Below are 17872 nucleotides of genomic sequence, written 5' to 3'. Positions count from 1 at the left end.
TCCTCAGGTTGTCCCGTAAATCGTTTATATAGATTAGGAATGGCTTCATTGAGATACGCCAGATATCAGTTATGTTTTACATGATGGCTTTCCATCTACTACTATGAATTATTGTTTGATAGAAAATTGTGAATCCAGTGACACAACTGAGATACTTCATAGGGATGCAATTTGATTAGAAGTTTCTTTTGAGGAGCAGTGTCAAAGCCTTCTGGAGATCTAGAAATATGGAGTCACTTTGAGACCATCCCATGTTGATAGAACTTATTACATCATATGAATTAATAACTATTTATGTTTAACAAGAAAGGTGTTATCTGAACATTTGCTGACTGTTTGTCAATAGATTGTTTTCTTCAAGATAATTTGTAATGTTTGAACACAGTGTGTGTTCAAAAATTCTACTGCAAAGTGATGTCAGTAATGTGGGTCTGTAATTCAGCGGATTACGGGACTAACCTGATGCAGGTGGAAGTACTGAGCATTAGGGGCATTGAAATTTGTCCAAGGGATCCAGTAAGCCCATTCAACAAATCTTTTATGTCACAACATCCCCACCCTGGTCAGAAGATACAGGCAAGAAAAGTAAAAGACCACATGGATAAGATAGCTCCCATTGGGTGGTGGAATGTAAATGGATTCATTGCACGTATGAAGTCAGACCTCTAGTACAGGGTGTACCTCTTTTCATGTGTTTGCAAGTAACACATTTTAAATTAATTGATGCCCCCTTTGTTAATAGATAGCCTCTGAGAAAAGGATGATCTGAATGTGGAAAGAACTAAAGGAGATTAGTTGTTCTCTTAGATGCTACATACCTTTTCTCACCTTTTCCTGTCAACTTGAGCCTGCAACCACTTAAAATTACAATGTATGAAAGAGAAAAATTATGCTGGTTCTTGAAATAAGTTTTGCCACACCATAAGGTGACTTGGAGTGTAGATTTAGATGAATGCCTCACAGATACAAATATTTGTTTGAGCAGTGAAGATTTCATGGGTGGTGAGGTTCTGTATTATGGTGTAAAATATATTGAGCAATTATTCATGGCACTATTGTGTTTGACAGATTGTGCAGCTACTGTCTACACTATTTTTTTGTGCTATGGTCGTATAATTGTGCCTAAGAACTAGCAGATTCCTTAGACATTTTGGAATGTGTAAACCCAAGTGAACAACTGTGTCCCATTATAACTATGAGGCACATTAAATATTACAGTTTGCTAATTTATTGGAAGTCTATTAACAAAATTGGATTTTTATTTATTTATTTATTTTTTCCTCAGGGAGGTTTTGATGTCTTCAATGCCCTAAATTTAATGGAAAACAAGGAATTCCTGGAAGCTCTGAAGTTTGGAATTGGGGATGGAAACCTACAATATTATTTGTACAATTGGCGCTGTCCGCCAATGGAACCAAACAAGGTATAATTTCAAAATATGTGGTTAATAGGCATGGTTTGGTTAAGTAATTATTTTGTTATGTTCACATAATTTAGGAAATTGGATATACAGTATTCATTGAAGAAATCATGCAAGATTTTTAAAAAAATCAGTTTAAAAAGGCATTTGATATGAAGGAATTAAGTTTCAGGATGCATTTTAATTTCCAGTAGAATTTGACGCAGGGATTGTTTCATTAAGTATGTTAACAACACAGAAATCTTTCTTATGCATACACAATTTGGTGTTTTTAAGAACTACTTTTATTCTTGAGAAAGAGCAGAAGCATTTTACTTATAATAATTTGTTGTAGACTTTTGAATAAATACAATCAAGTACATTTTCCCACTTAAACCCTCTGCTCAAAATAATTCCAACTTTTTTCTAGTAAATCATTACTATATATACACAATGAGAAAATATTTTTGTGTTTATTCTTTATATAAGCTGTGAGCTTATTTTTAATGTAACTAAACTTTACAAGCAAACTCTCATTTCTCTTCTAAGAACTGTTAAAAGAACAGGTATTCATTTTAAGAGTAACTTATTCTTATATTTAACTTATTAAAAGTGTTTAGTTGCAGATTGTCTTTAAAGTTAACTATTATTGTGGAAAATACCAGGGACAAGGCTAAAAACTTCTGTAAGAACAGACCACCACTTACTGTACAGAACTGCCACTGACCAGTAGAGAAATATGTAAAAATTGGGCAAATATCATGTGGCTATAGATACAGTCATGACACCTCAGTTGTGGTTTGATATTATTCCTCCTTTCATGTGACGATTTCCTCACTTATTTTTGTATACACTTGTCCAGGCCAGCTCATTATTTTCAGCCACTCACAGTATGAAGTTTTTACGCAAAGACTGACCTTCTCTGTTCTGCCATTTATGGCCCTTTCTTCCGTCTACTATGTGAATATTCACATTTTTGTGGAATTTCCTTCATTTAATTTTTTAATTGGGTATAAATGCTTTGGAAACATTGTGCTGTGTATCGTTTGCCTTCAGACATATTAAATGGAGTCATAAGATTTACTGGAGACCCTAAAGACAAGGCTTTCATGAGATCAAGAAACCTTGTGGGATGCTGAGGTATCCAGTGGTACAGCACTGTGTGAAACAGGAAAGTATGGAATAAGTCTTCAGTCATCAGTGGAGGGATAACACCTGCAGAAGAAAGGATGCTGGCTGGATGGGTGTGCTGGAAGGACAGTTCTCACCTGCCCAATATTAATTTCTCTACATTGAGAATCCCATGCAACACTTACCAAGATGATGGCTGAAATTGACATGGCTGTCAGTGAAGTTGATCAAATCTTTGTTAAAGGTGGTATTGCTGAAGTTTCATAGACCATCAAATTCTGGATGATACTGATTTTTTGTGAGAAAGATCTGTCTATGCAATAACCGACCATTTCCCTGCACCACTTTCGTGACAGGTTGACATATTGATGTTGGACTAAGATTCAAACTTCGTTCACTGCTATTCTTTTATCTGAGGCATTTACTCACACATCACATACCAGCTGATGAATAATCAACCCAGTAAGTATCCCAGCAGTGTGCAGGAAAATATGTTCTTATTCAGCACAACTGTGAATGCTTTGCAAACAGCCCAGAAAGTATCTCTGCAGAGAAAGAAGACTGAACGCTATATAGGTTACCTTTTCCAGAGTAGAACAATAAAGTGCTGTTATACACTGTTAATGGTGAAGATACTGATATAACAGCTGTGCATGTGCATTGCACGTCTTCACTCCACTGGCACAGTCATTCCAAGGTCTTCAGATTCATGTTTAAAGGAACCCTACCCCTTGGTAGACCTGACCAGCGGGCTCGCCACTCTTTGGCGGGTTCATGCTTGGCTACCACAAGCCCCCAGCCTTTGCAGCATTTTTTACCTTCCATGTTGCATGTCTGTCCTCTTGCTCTTCTTTTTTCCCTCCCTTGGGGAACCTGTGTGGGATGTTACTGGGAATGTTCTGCATTTTCTGTCACTGATGTAACAACAGTCTCACCTTTGTTTTTTGCTCCCTTTTCCTTTCTTTTTTTCCTTTCTCCTCTCATTCCTCCATTTCGGCGTTTGAGGTTCCTCTTTTTCCCTGTGCACTCCTGAAGGCCAGACCACACATCTGGCGTGTAACAGATGACGGGGTAATGCGTAAAGTGTAATTCCCAGCCCCAGGTCAACAGGTAGGGTTCGCACGTATCCCCTGGTACAGGCCAGGCCGAGTGAGGGGTGATTGCCTGAGCTGCAACTTTTCCAAATTGCCAATTGGTCCCTGTCAGGTGTTCAGGAAGTGTGACCTGAGTTGTGAACAATCACCTAAGACGGGTGCACCCCCTTGTGAAGGGAGCCCTCAGTTTGAAGGAGCACGCCATCAGAGATGCTGGCAGTTGTGGGGATTTTCTTGCAATGAGTCAATCATATTCCCAATCAATGTCTACAAAATGTAAACGTAATGGGGCTAATGATTCAAAGACCCTTCCTGTTGCACCATGGTTCCTCATGGTCTCGCATACTGAAGATGGTCAGCGCTTCCCATGGTCAGTCCATTTGTTATTCAGAAAGGTGTTGATGCAGTTGCTGGCCCTGTGAAATCCTGCTCATGTTTGGGAATTGCACTTTGCTTTTGGAGACTACTTCTGATTTTCAAGCACAACTACTGCTTGCTGCCTCACTTCTTCACGGCTACTTTTTTGTCATGAAAAACGTAGATTCCTCCTCACCTTTGATACAGTGGTGCTGCCGTCGAGGATCAAAGCAGGCTATGAAATTCACAGTCCGTACATTCCGAACCCGATGTACTACTAACAGTTTTACTGTTTCAATCGCACTAGAACATCTTGTAAACACCCAGCCAAATATGTAACCTGTGGTTGGGTTGTGCATGTGGGCGATAGTCCGTCTCCTCCTCCCCGCTGTATCAACTGCAATGGTTCCCATGTTGCCTCCAACCGGGATTGTCCCATGTATCTTGATGAGCGGGCTGTCCAAGAGATCTGGGTGAAGGAAAAAGTGCCTTACCCAGTCACTCACAAGTTACTGGCTAGTCGCAAACCCTGTGTTTTCCAGTGTGGCACCTATAGTTCTGTACTTGTTACCCTTGCTCCATGAAGGACATGACAATGCAGACATGCGGCCTGAAATTCAGGTCTGAGGTTGTGAAACCACCCAGTGTCAAGGTAGCATTGCCATCCCCCGTCCTACTGTGCAACAAACCCTCAAAATCTCACCTCAAGGGACGAAGCCACCAGCTTCACAACCAGTAGGCTGGAAAGGACAGGAGGAGTACTCCCATGTAGACTTTCTCCGTCCCTCTAGCCAAACAACACCCGAGTCTTCCTCTAACCGGAAAGGCTCGAAAAAAATCTACCAAAGGCAAACAATCTTCTCCTTCGCCAACTCGTAGATCCTCTTCGGTGGTGTCATCACGTGGTACCTTAGCCTGGTCGTCCTCCATTTCACCGGTGCACACCACCAACCGTTTTGAGGTGTTGCGTCACCTTTCTCCTGCAGGCAACCACTTTCTGCTTAACATGTACAACAACTCTGGGCAGGGGGCACATTTCCTGGACGCTGACGTGAAGCCACCATCGCCTTCACACCTAAGCCCGGTAAGGACAAAAACATTCCTTCTAGCTACCGCCCTATCTCTCTTGCCAGCTGCATTTGCAAGGTGATGCAACATATGACTCATGCCCGGCTGGTATGGTGGATAGAGTCCCACCATTTACTGATGAATGAACAGTGTGGATTTCGAGCATGGCGTTATGAAGTTGACTATCTCATCACTTTGTCCACCCATGTCATGAATGGTATCTGCAGAAATCCCAGACTGTGGTCGTGTTTGTCGATTTGGAGAAGGCCTAACACACCTGCTGGAGAATGGGTATCCTCCGTACTCTTTACACGTGATGCTCCTGTGGCCGCCTGCCATGTTTCTTTCAGGCATTTTTAAAAGATCAAGTTTTCAAGGTGTGTGTGGGTTCTGCCTTGTCGGACACCCTTATCCAGGAAAACGGTGTGCCTCAGGGTTCCATCCTGAGCGTCATCCTCTTTGCTATCGCCACTAACCCTGTAATGGCCTGTCTCCTGCTGGGCCTCTCCAGCTCCCTTTTTGTTGACAATTTTGTCATCTGTTGCAATTCTCTGTGGACCTGTCTCACTGAGCAGTGTCTTCAGCGATGTCTTTGATCATCTTTACTCCTGAAGCATTGACAATGACTTTCGCTTTTCCACTAACAAAACCCTCTGTATTAATTTCTGGTCACGCAAGTGGTTTCTCGCACCATCTTCACATTTTGGGCCTGTTGCCCTTCCGTTCGTTGAAACTATGAAATTCCTGGGGCTCAAGCTTTATAGGAAATGCTCTTGGTCCTCCCATGCGTCTTACCTGGCAGCCCGCTGTACGCGATCCCTCAGTCTTCTACATGTCATCAATGTCCTACATGTCATCAGTGGTACTTCCTGGGTGCAGATCAAACCACCCTCCTCAGTTTGCACTGGTTCCTTGTCCATTCGAAATAGACTACGGGTACTTTGTTTATGCATCTGAACGTCCGTCCGTCCCTCTTATGCCGTCACAACACTATCAACCATTGTGGCATCTGTTTGGTCTCTGGTGCCTTTTACACTAACTCATTTGAGAGTCTGTATGCCAAAGCTACTACCTCCATGATTTTCTTCTCAGTTGGTATGCATGCCGTTTGTCTGCCATGCATGGCCACCCATCCTATGCCTCCTCCTTTGATGATTCCTTTGATCCTCAGTAGGGGGCGCGTCCCTCTTCTCTGTTACCTCTTGGAGTCGGCTTTCAGTACTTTCTACGGTGCCTTAACTTTACACCACCTGAAACTTTCCCGGTGGGTGTGAACCCTTCACCACCTTTGCTTCGTGAAGCGACCCATGTTAACGTTAGCCTTCATTCGCTTCCTAAGGACACTACTCCAGCCTTAGTGTATCACCTTCAGTTTCATGACCTTTACATGGAACTCCGTGATAGTACACTATTGGCCATTAAAATTGCTACACCACGATGACGTGCTACAGACACGAAATTTAACAGACAGGAAGAAGATGCTGTGATACGCAAATGATTAGCTTTTCAGAGCATTCACACAAGGTTGGCACCGGTGGTGATACATACAACGTGCTGACATGATGAAAGTTTCCAACTGATTTCTCATACGCAAACAGCAGTTGACCAGCATTGCCTGGTGAAACGTTGTTGCGATGCCTCGGGTGAGGAGAAGAAATGCGTATCATGATGTTGCCGACTTCGATAAAGGTCGGATTGTAGCCTATCGGATTGCAGTTTTCGTATCGCGGCACTGCTGCTCGTGCTGGTAGAGATCCAATGACTGATAGCAGAATATGGTTTTGGAGGGTAATATGGAATGCCTTGCTGGATCCCAACGGCCTCGTATCACTAGCAGTCGAGATGACAGGCATCTTGTCCGCATGGCTGTAACAGATCGTGCAGCCACATCTCTGAGTCATCAGATGGGGACGTTTCAAAGACAACAACCATCTGCATTAACACTTAGACGACGTTTGCAGGAGCATGGACTATAAGCTCGGAGACTGTGGCTGCAGTTACCCTTGACTCTGCATCACATACAGGAGCGCCTGAGATGGTGTACTCAACGACGAACCTGGGTGCACGAATGGCAAAACATTTTTTCGGATGAATCCAGGTTCTGTTAACAGCATCATGATGGTCGCATCTGTGTTTGGTGACATCACGGTGAACGCACGTTGGAAGTGTGTATTCGTCGTCACCCTACTGGGGTGCCATTGGTCACACGTCTCGGTCACCTCTTGTTCGCATTGACGGCACTGTGAACAGTGGACGTTACATTTCAGATATGTTACGACCCATGGCTCTACCCTCCATTCGATCCCTGCATAACCCTACATTTCAGCAGAATAATGCACGACCGCATGTTGCAGGTCCTGTACGGGCCTTTTTGGATACAGAAAATGTGAGACTGCTGCCCTGCCCAGCACATTCTCCAGATCTCTCACCAACTGGAAACGTCTGGTCAATGGTGGCCAAGCAACTGGCTCGTCGCAATACGCCAGTCACTACTCTTGATGAACTGTGGTATCGTGTTGAAGCTGCATTGGCAGCTGTGCCTGTACACGCCATCCAAGCTCTGTTTGACTCAATGCCCAGGCGTATCAAGGCCGTTATTACGGCCAGAGGTGGTTGTTCTGGGAACTGATTTTTCAGGATCTATCACCCAAATTGCGTGAAAATGTAATCACATGTAAGTTCTAGTATAATATATTCGTCCAATGAATATCCGTTTATCATCTGCATTTCTTCTTGGAGTAGCAATTTTAATGGCCAATAGTGTATTTTTGTATACACTGTTGGCTCTCGGACTGACTGTGGGGTGGGGTATACCTTCGTCATTGGCACCCGTGTCTTCCGATATTAGCTTCCGGCACACTGCTTAGTATTTACAGCCAAGCTCCTCACCTCATATTGGGCCATGGAGTACATTCAGTATGCCCTCTGCTCAGACTCACCCAGCACCCTTCAAAGTCTGTGTACCGTGCTCCACCCATCCCTTAGTGTAGTAGGTCCAAGAAAACTGTCACTTGCTCAGTCTTGGGGGAGCCAGTGTGATGTTTCTGTGGGTTCCTGGTCATGTCAGTCTGCCAGGAAACGAGACAGCTGCCAAGGCTGCAGTCCTCATACCTCAGCCTGCGAGTCCCTTCACGGGAATAAGCTCTGGCTTATGAAGCCTCTCCCAGTGGCTGGGATGACCTCCTCTGGCCCTTCCCGCCAGGAGTAGGTCATTTTAACTGGGATATGTATTGGTCACTGCCTTTTTAACCATCCTCATTTGCTAAGTGGCGCTACCCCCAACACTTTCTACACATTGCACCCAAGTAATAACTGTCCACCACTTCCAGATGGAATGCCTATTTCTTAACCATTTACTTTCCCGCTGCGGTTTGCCATCTGATTTATTGGCTGTTTTAGCAAATGACTCGTGGGCTGTCGACCGTGTTTTGCTTTTTATTCGCCAAAGCAATATGGTGAAAGCTATTTAATTTTTAGTTTTGAACCTCCGTTTCCGTATGGTTTTTTTAGCCCGTTTTCCACGTACATGTTTTTAGCTGACAAGGAATGAAACCTCACACAGAGAAGAGAAAGTAAGTTTCATGAATGTGGGCTCAGTGTGCATTCCTGTTCATCGATCAACATATTACGTCTTTCCTGTTTCTCCCAATAAATATCTCGTACTTAGTCACAAGTGCCTAAATTGATATCTTGGGGTCCTGTCTTATTTGCATTGCTTCACAAATTGTGTTCTTTAATATTATTATTCATTCTTTCCTCCTTCATAATTTCAATAGAAAATTTTATTGTTCTTGTCCTTCATGTTAGTTTACATAGTTAATATAATTCAGTATATGTTGTGTGGGATTACTACCAGATGTATCTTACATGTGATGTAGTGTGCACTGCTGTGTAACGTGTTCTTCCTTTTGTCTTTTGCAGATTGGTTTAGTGTTACAGTAGTTAACAAGTGCAATCAGCAGCTTGGCAGAGACAGATCAGACTGCAGTCATGCTACCAGGAGTCTGAAAAGTCTATCTTATGGCATAAGAAATTTTATAATGGTGATAAATATCTATTTTTCTGGTCTTTCGAGTCATTTGCTGATATAACTTAAAGGACAATACAGGCATATAATTTTTAATTTATGTTTCTTCATGCATAGAGTACAAAGGTCAATATTCATTAAATCACTCATTCTTTCATTATATTGTGATTGCTTTATGCATAAGCTGAGTGAAATAGCGTAAGCTGTGATGAATCTTCTGATGCACTGCCGTTAGTGCATATTTGTGAACAAAAAAAGTAAATGGCAGTCCACAAAAGTCCTATATTAGCTATTAAGACTGTTATTAAGCTGTGGCACTTCAGTATATTGCAGAGCTTAGCATGTTTATCTGATGATTTTCATTTTTTGAAAGCTGTAAACCAATAGAGTGGAAATGATTTAGTGTCGCGGAGAGAATTGTATAGTTCCAGAAATGTAATTATTAATCCAGCCAGTTGTTGACTGCATTAGTAGTAATGGGTAAAGAATTCTAAGCTTTGTATTCACAGGTTCTAATGTGGTATACAATACAAAATATGATAATTTGGAATGCGTGACCTGTTTGCTATTGACACTTCAAAATTATTCTTGAAATGGGTGTGGTAGATAGTTAAATAATTTACTTGTTATTTGTTACTATGTAAAATATCTTAAATGTTTCATGTGTGAATTGAGTTTGCTCATCTAGCTACACTTTTCCAGATTTCTCAATCACTTCTTGTAACGTTATCATTCTCATACAGAAAATTGTTTCTGAATTGCTTCAGTAATATTAGCTTATTTACTTATCACCATTCTTTAAGTGAACTTTAAGCTTTTAACAGTTGACCATTTGTACGGTGCTAAATTGTACGTGAAGAGTTTCAGGTTTTGTCAATTGTGCATTATCAAACATTAAGCATAAATGTTTGTAAATCTCCAAGAAATTTTTGACTGTTATAACTAGGGCTTAACATTTCATTATAAACATTAATTATGAAATCTGAATGACTATCAAAATCAAAGTGTCATAAAAATAAAGATGATAGAATTTTGACCATAAAAAGAGAATATGGTGGCAGAGCTAACAGGAACTCTAAGAAGTTAGTTTTGAATAAATTGCCCATGTATGCGCGGGTGTGTGAGAGCATGCGCGGGCGCATGCGTTTACATCAATTAAAAGTTTATATACTGTTCATAGAACAGTGGCCAGTTAGAGTTGTGTGTTTTATCTTGATGGTGTGTGTTTCATAATGAGTGTAAGAGTACATGGAAAAGTGATTTGAAAAACAAATTATTTCAACATAAAAAATTAGTATCAAACATCTCAGTTTGTGCAGTATGAAGAAAACTTCCCATGTTGTTGCTACATTATTATTACCACATTCACTGTAATATTTATGGATTCACACATGACATTAAAATTGTGCTTGAGGTAGAAGTTGTATATTACTGGAGTGGTTCCTCAACATTCTGTGGTCAATAACTTTTTGGTCTGTTCGAATTGTGCTTGCCTTTTGTGAGCATTGGCTACCCCATTTCCTTTAGACATAATGTACCTGCTTCTCGCCATTTTTATACATAGTATGCAAGAAATTCTTTCTCATACGAACTTTCATGTGTGCGCAGAATTTGTTGAAAGTTTTTCATGGGAAGGTCATACGCCTTCCTCAAATACATCAACATATATTCTACCCAGAGTTGCTATGTAGGTAGAACAAAACTTACCAACAATTGTTTAGCACTTTACACTTATGTGTAGTCCTCAGGCAACTGAACTTAATACAAATTCCTTAAATTTCAGTAATAATGAAGAGTAATCAAAGATTTTTAAAAAAAATTTGAGTTACATTCTTTGCCTTCTAGAATTCACAATCTTTTACTTGTAAGCAGTTGCACTCCTAAATGAAACGTTAACCAAATATTACAAAAAACCTTATACTTCCCGAACAGTAACCATTGTTAATATTCATTTATGGTCTCAAATGTCTCCTGTACCATGGGGATATGGCCAGTTTTACTCATTAATTACTGAGCAAGTTCATTTCTATGTATGACTTTCTGCTGATGCTTTGTTAGTAGAAATTTCTGACTTTAGTTGATGACAGTTTCCATGATGTAGTAAAATTTTTAAATACCTATTAAAAGTTTTGAACTACCAACATATCAGCTGTGTGAACATTATTAATAAGCAACTTTTTCACACTTTTTGGATGTACATGACAGTTTTTATTGCCACACGTACATATTAACTGGTATGTAGAGTGAAATAACGAACAATGCTTGTATTGTTCAGTCGCAAAGTAACTTCCCATGTGGGCATAATTTGCTCGTAGTAAAAGTGCTATCCAAGTAATAAAAACACACAATTTTACTGTATATAGTTGTGTATTCAGCTTTCGTGATTTTTATGAGAAGTGTGGTGTTAAAATAATTGATTCCTAATCTCTAGTTTTGTTCATGGAAACTGAGCAAGATGGCACATTGGTCTACTACAGGAACACACACTGGGGATAACTCGGGGTGCATATCTGCATCCAATCATCCAGTCATTGAGTGATAATCTCAGTATAGGTGAATAAGTAGGGTTTCTGTGATTCCATTGAGTACTTAACGCAAATGCTTGTGTGGTTCATTTGCATAAATTATGGAAAAATTTCCTTTTCTGTTCTGAGCTAGTGCTAGGATGATAGTGCCAAGTGACTTATTACCTTAATTTCAAAGGGGCACTGAACTTTGATGTTCCTTCCATCTCTTTCTCGCAATTACTCAATCACATAATAGATGTGTTTCTGACTTCTGTGCCATGCATTGCATATGACATCTTATGACTGTTGTTTGTATCAGCAGATAGTCTCATTTACACAATGCTATATTTTATCTTTACCCGCTTATTTTCAAATTTGTGATATTGTACAACATATGGATTTCTTACTGAACCTGCTACCTCTGCAACCTTTCCATATTTCCCTTCCCGTTTTTCCTGTTTTAATGTTGAAATAGGAAATGTTGGATGCAAACTTTGTATTTCATTAATGAGCATATTTCTGTTGACCCAGTCACAATCTTCTCTGTTTACAAATAAGTAAATTTTTGTGTCATCATTTGTTTTTATCTGTGAAATCATAATGTGGCAATATTAAGCACTTCATTTGCAAATTTAATGAATTTTGTATGTGAAACATAAGACAGCATGCAGAGAATTTATAAATTATGTGTGCTCTTTTTGCCATTGTGGTAGAGATGTGCCTTAGGAGGGTTTCTGTCTGAAATCAAATGCAAAATTACCTGCTCTTGGTTACTATTCAGTACCCATACAGTGTTCATCATGCAAAATTATAAACGAAGTGACCTATACAGTACTAGTTCAGCTATAAAGTTTATCGAATTTTTCTACGAAAATGTGCAACCATGATTTTTGTTGTGTTTTCTCAAATGTGATACCTCGTTTGGGACTCTGTATGCAGCTTTGTACATACAATCAACTTTTCACACCTTTTGGATGTATGCAATATATTTTTTATTGCTACACTTGCATAATAATCCACGTGTAGAATGAAATGATTAATAACATTTGTATTATCCAGTTGAAAAGTTACTTGGTATGTGGGCATAATTTACTCGTAGTAAAAGCTCTATCCAGATACTGAAAACGTGCAATGTTCCTGTGTATAGTTGTGCATTCAACTTTTGTGACAGGTTATGAAATATGTGGTGTTCAAATAAGTGATCCTTAATCTTTAGTTTTGGCCATGGGAACGGAGCAAAATGGCATGTTAGTCAGCTACAGGAACACACATTGGAGAGAAGTGGTATTGCAAATCTCCATCCAATCATTGTGAGATAATTTTGTGATAGATGAATAAATATGATTTCCGTGATTCCATTAAATACTTAAAGACAAGTGCTTGGAGGGCTGGAAACATTTCCTACTTTATTCTTGTCAAAGTAAGCTAGTGCTCAGTGTCTCATCACCTCTGTTTCAATGGGGGCACTGAACTTTGATGTTCCCTTTGTCCCTCTCTCTTCTTCAGAATTAATCACATAATATGTGTGTTTCTGACTTTTGGCATCTCTTGACTGCTACTCTGTGTCAGCAGATAGTCTCTTACACTTTACTACATTACTTTATGTTCACCAGAGTTTTTTCATTACTTGTGATGTTGTGCAGAGTAACTTATGGGTTTCTTATTGAAGAACCTGGTCCCTTTGCAATATTTCCATGTTTTCCTTCCCATTTTTCCTTTTTTAGTGTTGAAGTAGGAGACTTTGAATGCAAAAACTTGTAATTAATCAATGAATGTGTTTCTGTTACCCAGTCACAATTGTATCTGTTAACAAATAAGTAAATTTTTGTGTCTTCATTTGTGTCTATTGTAAAATCATAATGTGGAAATATTAAGCATTTCATTTGCAGATTTAATGAATTTTGTGTGTGAAACATATCAGTCAGCATGCAGAGAATTTATAAATTTTCTGTGCTCTTTTTGCCATTGTGGTAGATACGTGCCTTAGAAGGGTTTCTCTGTGGAATCCAGTGCAAAATTATCTGCTCTCGGTTATCATTCAATATCCATATATTGTTTGTCATACAAAATTATAAGCAAAGTGACCTATACTAGTTCTGCTATAAAGTTAGTTGAATTTTTCTATGAAAATGTGCAGCCATAATTTTTGTTGTTGTTGTTGTTGTTTTTTTAAATGTGATACCTCGTTCGGGACTCTGTATGCAGCTTTTGTACATATTGTGTGCATAGAGGACAGCAGTATGATCTGTATATTTACTAAAGACACTAAATAATTGAATGTAAGGTACATTGGAATAAAAAAAGTGAACTGAGAGAGTTGTCATCTTAATCAAAATTGGGTTTTTCTGTTGATTTTAAAACATTCCAAAGAAATTGTCCATCACTTGACTTATGGAACCTGTTGTTTCACCTTGGAAGTTAAAAACTGAACCATGGTAATGTGTTCATTTGTATAATAATTGTATAAAACCCAGGAGATCCGGGAAAAACCCGGGAATTTTTTTAGAATTCCAGGAATTTTTCATTGTTTCAGTTTTCTGTTAAATTTTCATAATTTTCACTGGTAAGAACCGATACTCTAACAAAGGATATTACTGTATCCCGCTACTGCAGAATAATCCTTCAACAATAAAATGTAATGAGAGAAAAAACAAAAATAACTTAAATTGCAAAGGAAATGCGCCATATACAGCAACGACACACAGTGCTCATGCAAGTGTCTGCCAACAGCAAAATGTGTCAAAGGCTTTAGAAAGACTATGCAGTGCTTCAGAAAAACAAATTGCCTCCAATGAGTGTGAAGTCACAACTGTTTACATTAGATTCATTTTAGCAGTTACGAGAGGGCTCATGTGCATGCACAGTTAAGTCACGTTTGAGTAGTAGATTCTCCCACTCCTGGCCACAGGAATGTGGCTGTTGGCTGTGCAAGCAGTTGCAGCAAGCAGCTACATGCTACCGGGAAAAGGGTACGCCAAATTCCTGTTCTTGAAGGGGGGAGGGGGGGGGGGAAGCTTGTGATTTGAAATGCATCCCTGTTGCTTTTTGAACACATTTTATGTAGATTTCTGACTGAATCATAAGTTGATTTTTGAATGCATGTGTAGTGTACGTGATGTCTGTCAGGGGAATCCTTGTCTCATCCAGAAATAAATTTTCTGCACACAAAAGGGGATGGCGCTATATGAGCTGAGCGGAGTAAAACCGAACGGATGAATGCCAATCGCTGTCTGATTATGTGGTTGATTGGGTTTGTGGATGAGCAACGTTGTTATAATTACTAGCAAAATCCATAGATTCAGACTACCAGAATAGAGATAAACAACTGACAGGAATAACAGGTGAGAAAGATTACATATTATCTTCTCAGCATATCCAAAAAAATGAAATTTTGACAAATTTTTTGGCCAGATCGCTGCACTAGTAAGGACCAGTTGTACAGTCCCTGGCAAGCAGCTGCTTAAGGTCTATGATGGAAGTAACACGGAAAAAGTGTTATATGAACATGTAAGAATGCCTAACTGGAGAATAATTGTGGGATAACTAAACCTGTGATTCTGGCAGGGTTAGTGAGGTTAATCGGTGAACAAATTTTAACAATGTCGGGAATAGCTACAGAATTGGTGATTGCAAGACTGTATGTTAGAACGAGGAAGGAGAAGAATTTTTGATCTCATGCTTGAGAAACTGGTGCGTGTGAATGAACTGAGGAACTGCTTCCGAACATAAAGCTTTCTACTTTTAGTAGGCCAAATAGGCATCTGATATTGGTACTTTGTGAATTATATTCTGACATGTTATAAAAATGACCATTTGTGCCAAAATGGTCTTGTTTATTTGGTGTGTGTTACAAAATTGCTGCAATATTAGAAAGGCCCATGTTGTTTTATCTAGCAGACAGTGACAAAAAGATGTAATCAGATCAAGAGACCACACCAGCCTTGGGTATTATTTGTATTAACAACTTTTTAGTATTAGATAAGACATTTCGATTTTTCATGTAACAAAACGTTTGATGAACTTTGATGAGGTAATAGATTCTTTTGCAGAAAGGAAAGCATGCCATGTAAAGCTGTAGCAAGATAAGAGAGAAAAAATGCTAGGAGCTAAGGACTGAAGAAATGTGTACTTTCTTGTTTGTCTCTTGTCTTTATTGGTTTTATGTATCCTATATTTAAGTTTGTCACACTAAACAGCAAGTTATTAGCTAATAGGCAATAAAGAGAGCAAATTTTCTGAAGAGTTCTTGTTCGCCTGATTACAAATAATCCCATCTGCTATTGAGAGATTTTTTTTTAAGAGGGGCAGGCTGTCAAACTGGCATACTAGGAGCAGGGGAGGCACCACAGGGCATTTCAATTTCCACTGTCCTGAATGTAGTTTGATGGTATCTATTACAAAATATACACGTTTAAATTGCACTGAGCAAAATACAGTGACGTGCAATAGAAGAATGCTGTATGAAGAGGCGTGGCTCTCCACTTTGACACATTTAAGACCAAATAAAGTGACTTACATTTCCTCGAACACACATCTTTTATGTTTCAGACTTTTCAGAAATGTGTGTGGTACAAGATGAACATATTTTTTTAAAATTTCAATTTTTTAGTATTGACCTTGTTAGCAAATATCGTAGATTCGGGGTTGATGTGGAGAGCCGTCTGAGTTTTAGTGGATAGTCTCCATGTAACCCGTGTTTACATTTAGTGATTTTGCTGTTTCCCCTTAGTTTACTCTCACGTCAAATGAAAACAAAGCGGATATCTGTGGCCGGGAGCTATCAAGTGAATTAAAATACATTCACATAGTTACGGAAGGCTAACATATGTTTTTTGTTTCAGATTTTATGTTATTTCCACTTTTCTGACAGTCAAGCATTAACCACCTTGCAGAATCGTGAAGTAATTTTTTTCCCTTGCTAAAGAAATTTTACTTTTATTAACCTTTTCCGCCGAGGCAGAAACGAAATGTGGAATTCCACAATGTTTCAACCGTTCGCTGCATTTCAAGTGCACGTTTTCATCTTCTAGCATGTATGACGTTATGCCATAGTAAAGAACCAAACATGATATAATACAGTGCTGGTGCCCCAAGAAAATTCACATCCCAAAACCCACACTGAAAAGCTTAATATCAGGTCGAGGTCTACTTCATGGAGAATCTGGACATATGAATGTACACATTAAGTATGCACTTTAAATGTGCACATTTTAGTAGATTCCACGAAATTCTGATGCTCTTGGAGTATCCTCTGATGTCTTGTTTCTTTTATGACATAATGTATGATCTTTCAGTGTTTTACACACACGTACATTTGGGCTTCCTAAGTCATGGTAGCTGCGCAAGTGTGGTTGTGCCTATTACCTGCGCTCTCTGGCAACTGCTGAAACGAATCTATTTCTAACAGGGCACGGGAAAATATTGCGAATGGTGGTTTGAAAAGTGTTACTTTCAAAGTAAATATCCTTTAACGTAAGTTGAACTATGTGCGAGAATGTACCATGAATTTCTTAAATCACAGAGTGTTTGGCTCATTTAAAAATCAACTCTTTGATGACAAGCTATTTAGAAGAATTTCAAACCCTGAAGATCAGACATTTATGTCATTATTAAAAATTTCACTGGTAGATTTGTGGGATATATCTTAAAGTGCAGCACGTGCAAGAAAGATCAACATTATATGTAAATGCTTAGCTACTCTTACAGCTTACTAACCTTAGAGACCAGTATTATATGTGAAAGCTTTTCTTTTCTTGTAGCAACACTATGTATATTAATTTAAACTATTAGCATTCCGTGTTTGTGTGTTTATGCTATTTCGGTGACGTTGCTGTTGGTTGATTATGTAATGTGTCCAATGCTCTGAATATCGCTTGACGAGATCATGTGACATGAGCTATGACTGGCTTACAAAAGCGCATCACAATCTCAATTATTCAGAAAGTAACATGCGGTTTTTCCAATGTATACCTTCATAATATGAAAATACGCAGCGTACATGTTACTGCACATCAAAGATATTTCCAAAACGTGTCTTTTTCCCAGAGTTTTGTTTTCTAAAGTGCCAGGAAATTCTAAGCCTATGTATAAGAATAAGAATCTTTATCAGCCGTCAGTATTTTCTTATTCAATGGGTGTCGTCAATAAGTTTAATTACAGTTTAAAGATTGTTATATTCTCATAACAATGTACATATAAATCATATGAATGTTAGTGTACTGCAATAGCACACATTTGGAATTTTATATATTGTTAATTTTACAATAAAAAAGAAAACATTATACAAATT

The 17872-nt window shown here is 39.0% G+C and overlaps 1 protein-coding gene across 1 annotated transcript in view; it reads left to right on the top strand.

Moving 5' to 3' along the window:
* LOC126297710 (glycylpeptide N-tetradecanoyltransferase 2-like) overlaps positions 1-13897 on the top strand; it is a 96057-nt gene extending 82160 nt beyond the window's left edge. Inside the window, exons 11-12 of the mRNA XM_049988842.1 lie at positions 1286-1423; positions 8971-13897. Coding sequence (XP_049844799.1) covers positions 1286-1423; positions 8971-8991 — 159 coding nt within the window. The 3' untranslated portion in view covers positions 8992-13897. The remainder of the gene's footprint in view (positions 1-1285; positions 1424-8970) is intronic.
* Positions 13898-17872: the final 3975 nt, after the last annotated feature.

This window comes from Schistocerca gregaria, chromosome X (assembly GCF_023897955.1).
Source record: "Schistocerca gregaria isolate iqSchGreg1 chromosome X, iqSchGreg1.2, whole genome shotgun sequence".
NCBI lineage: Eukaryota > Metazoa > Arthropoda > Insecta > Orthoptera > Acrididae > Schistocerca > Schistocerca gregaria.
This window is presented reverse-complemented; position numbering and strand designations above follow the sequence as displayed.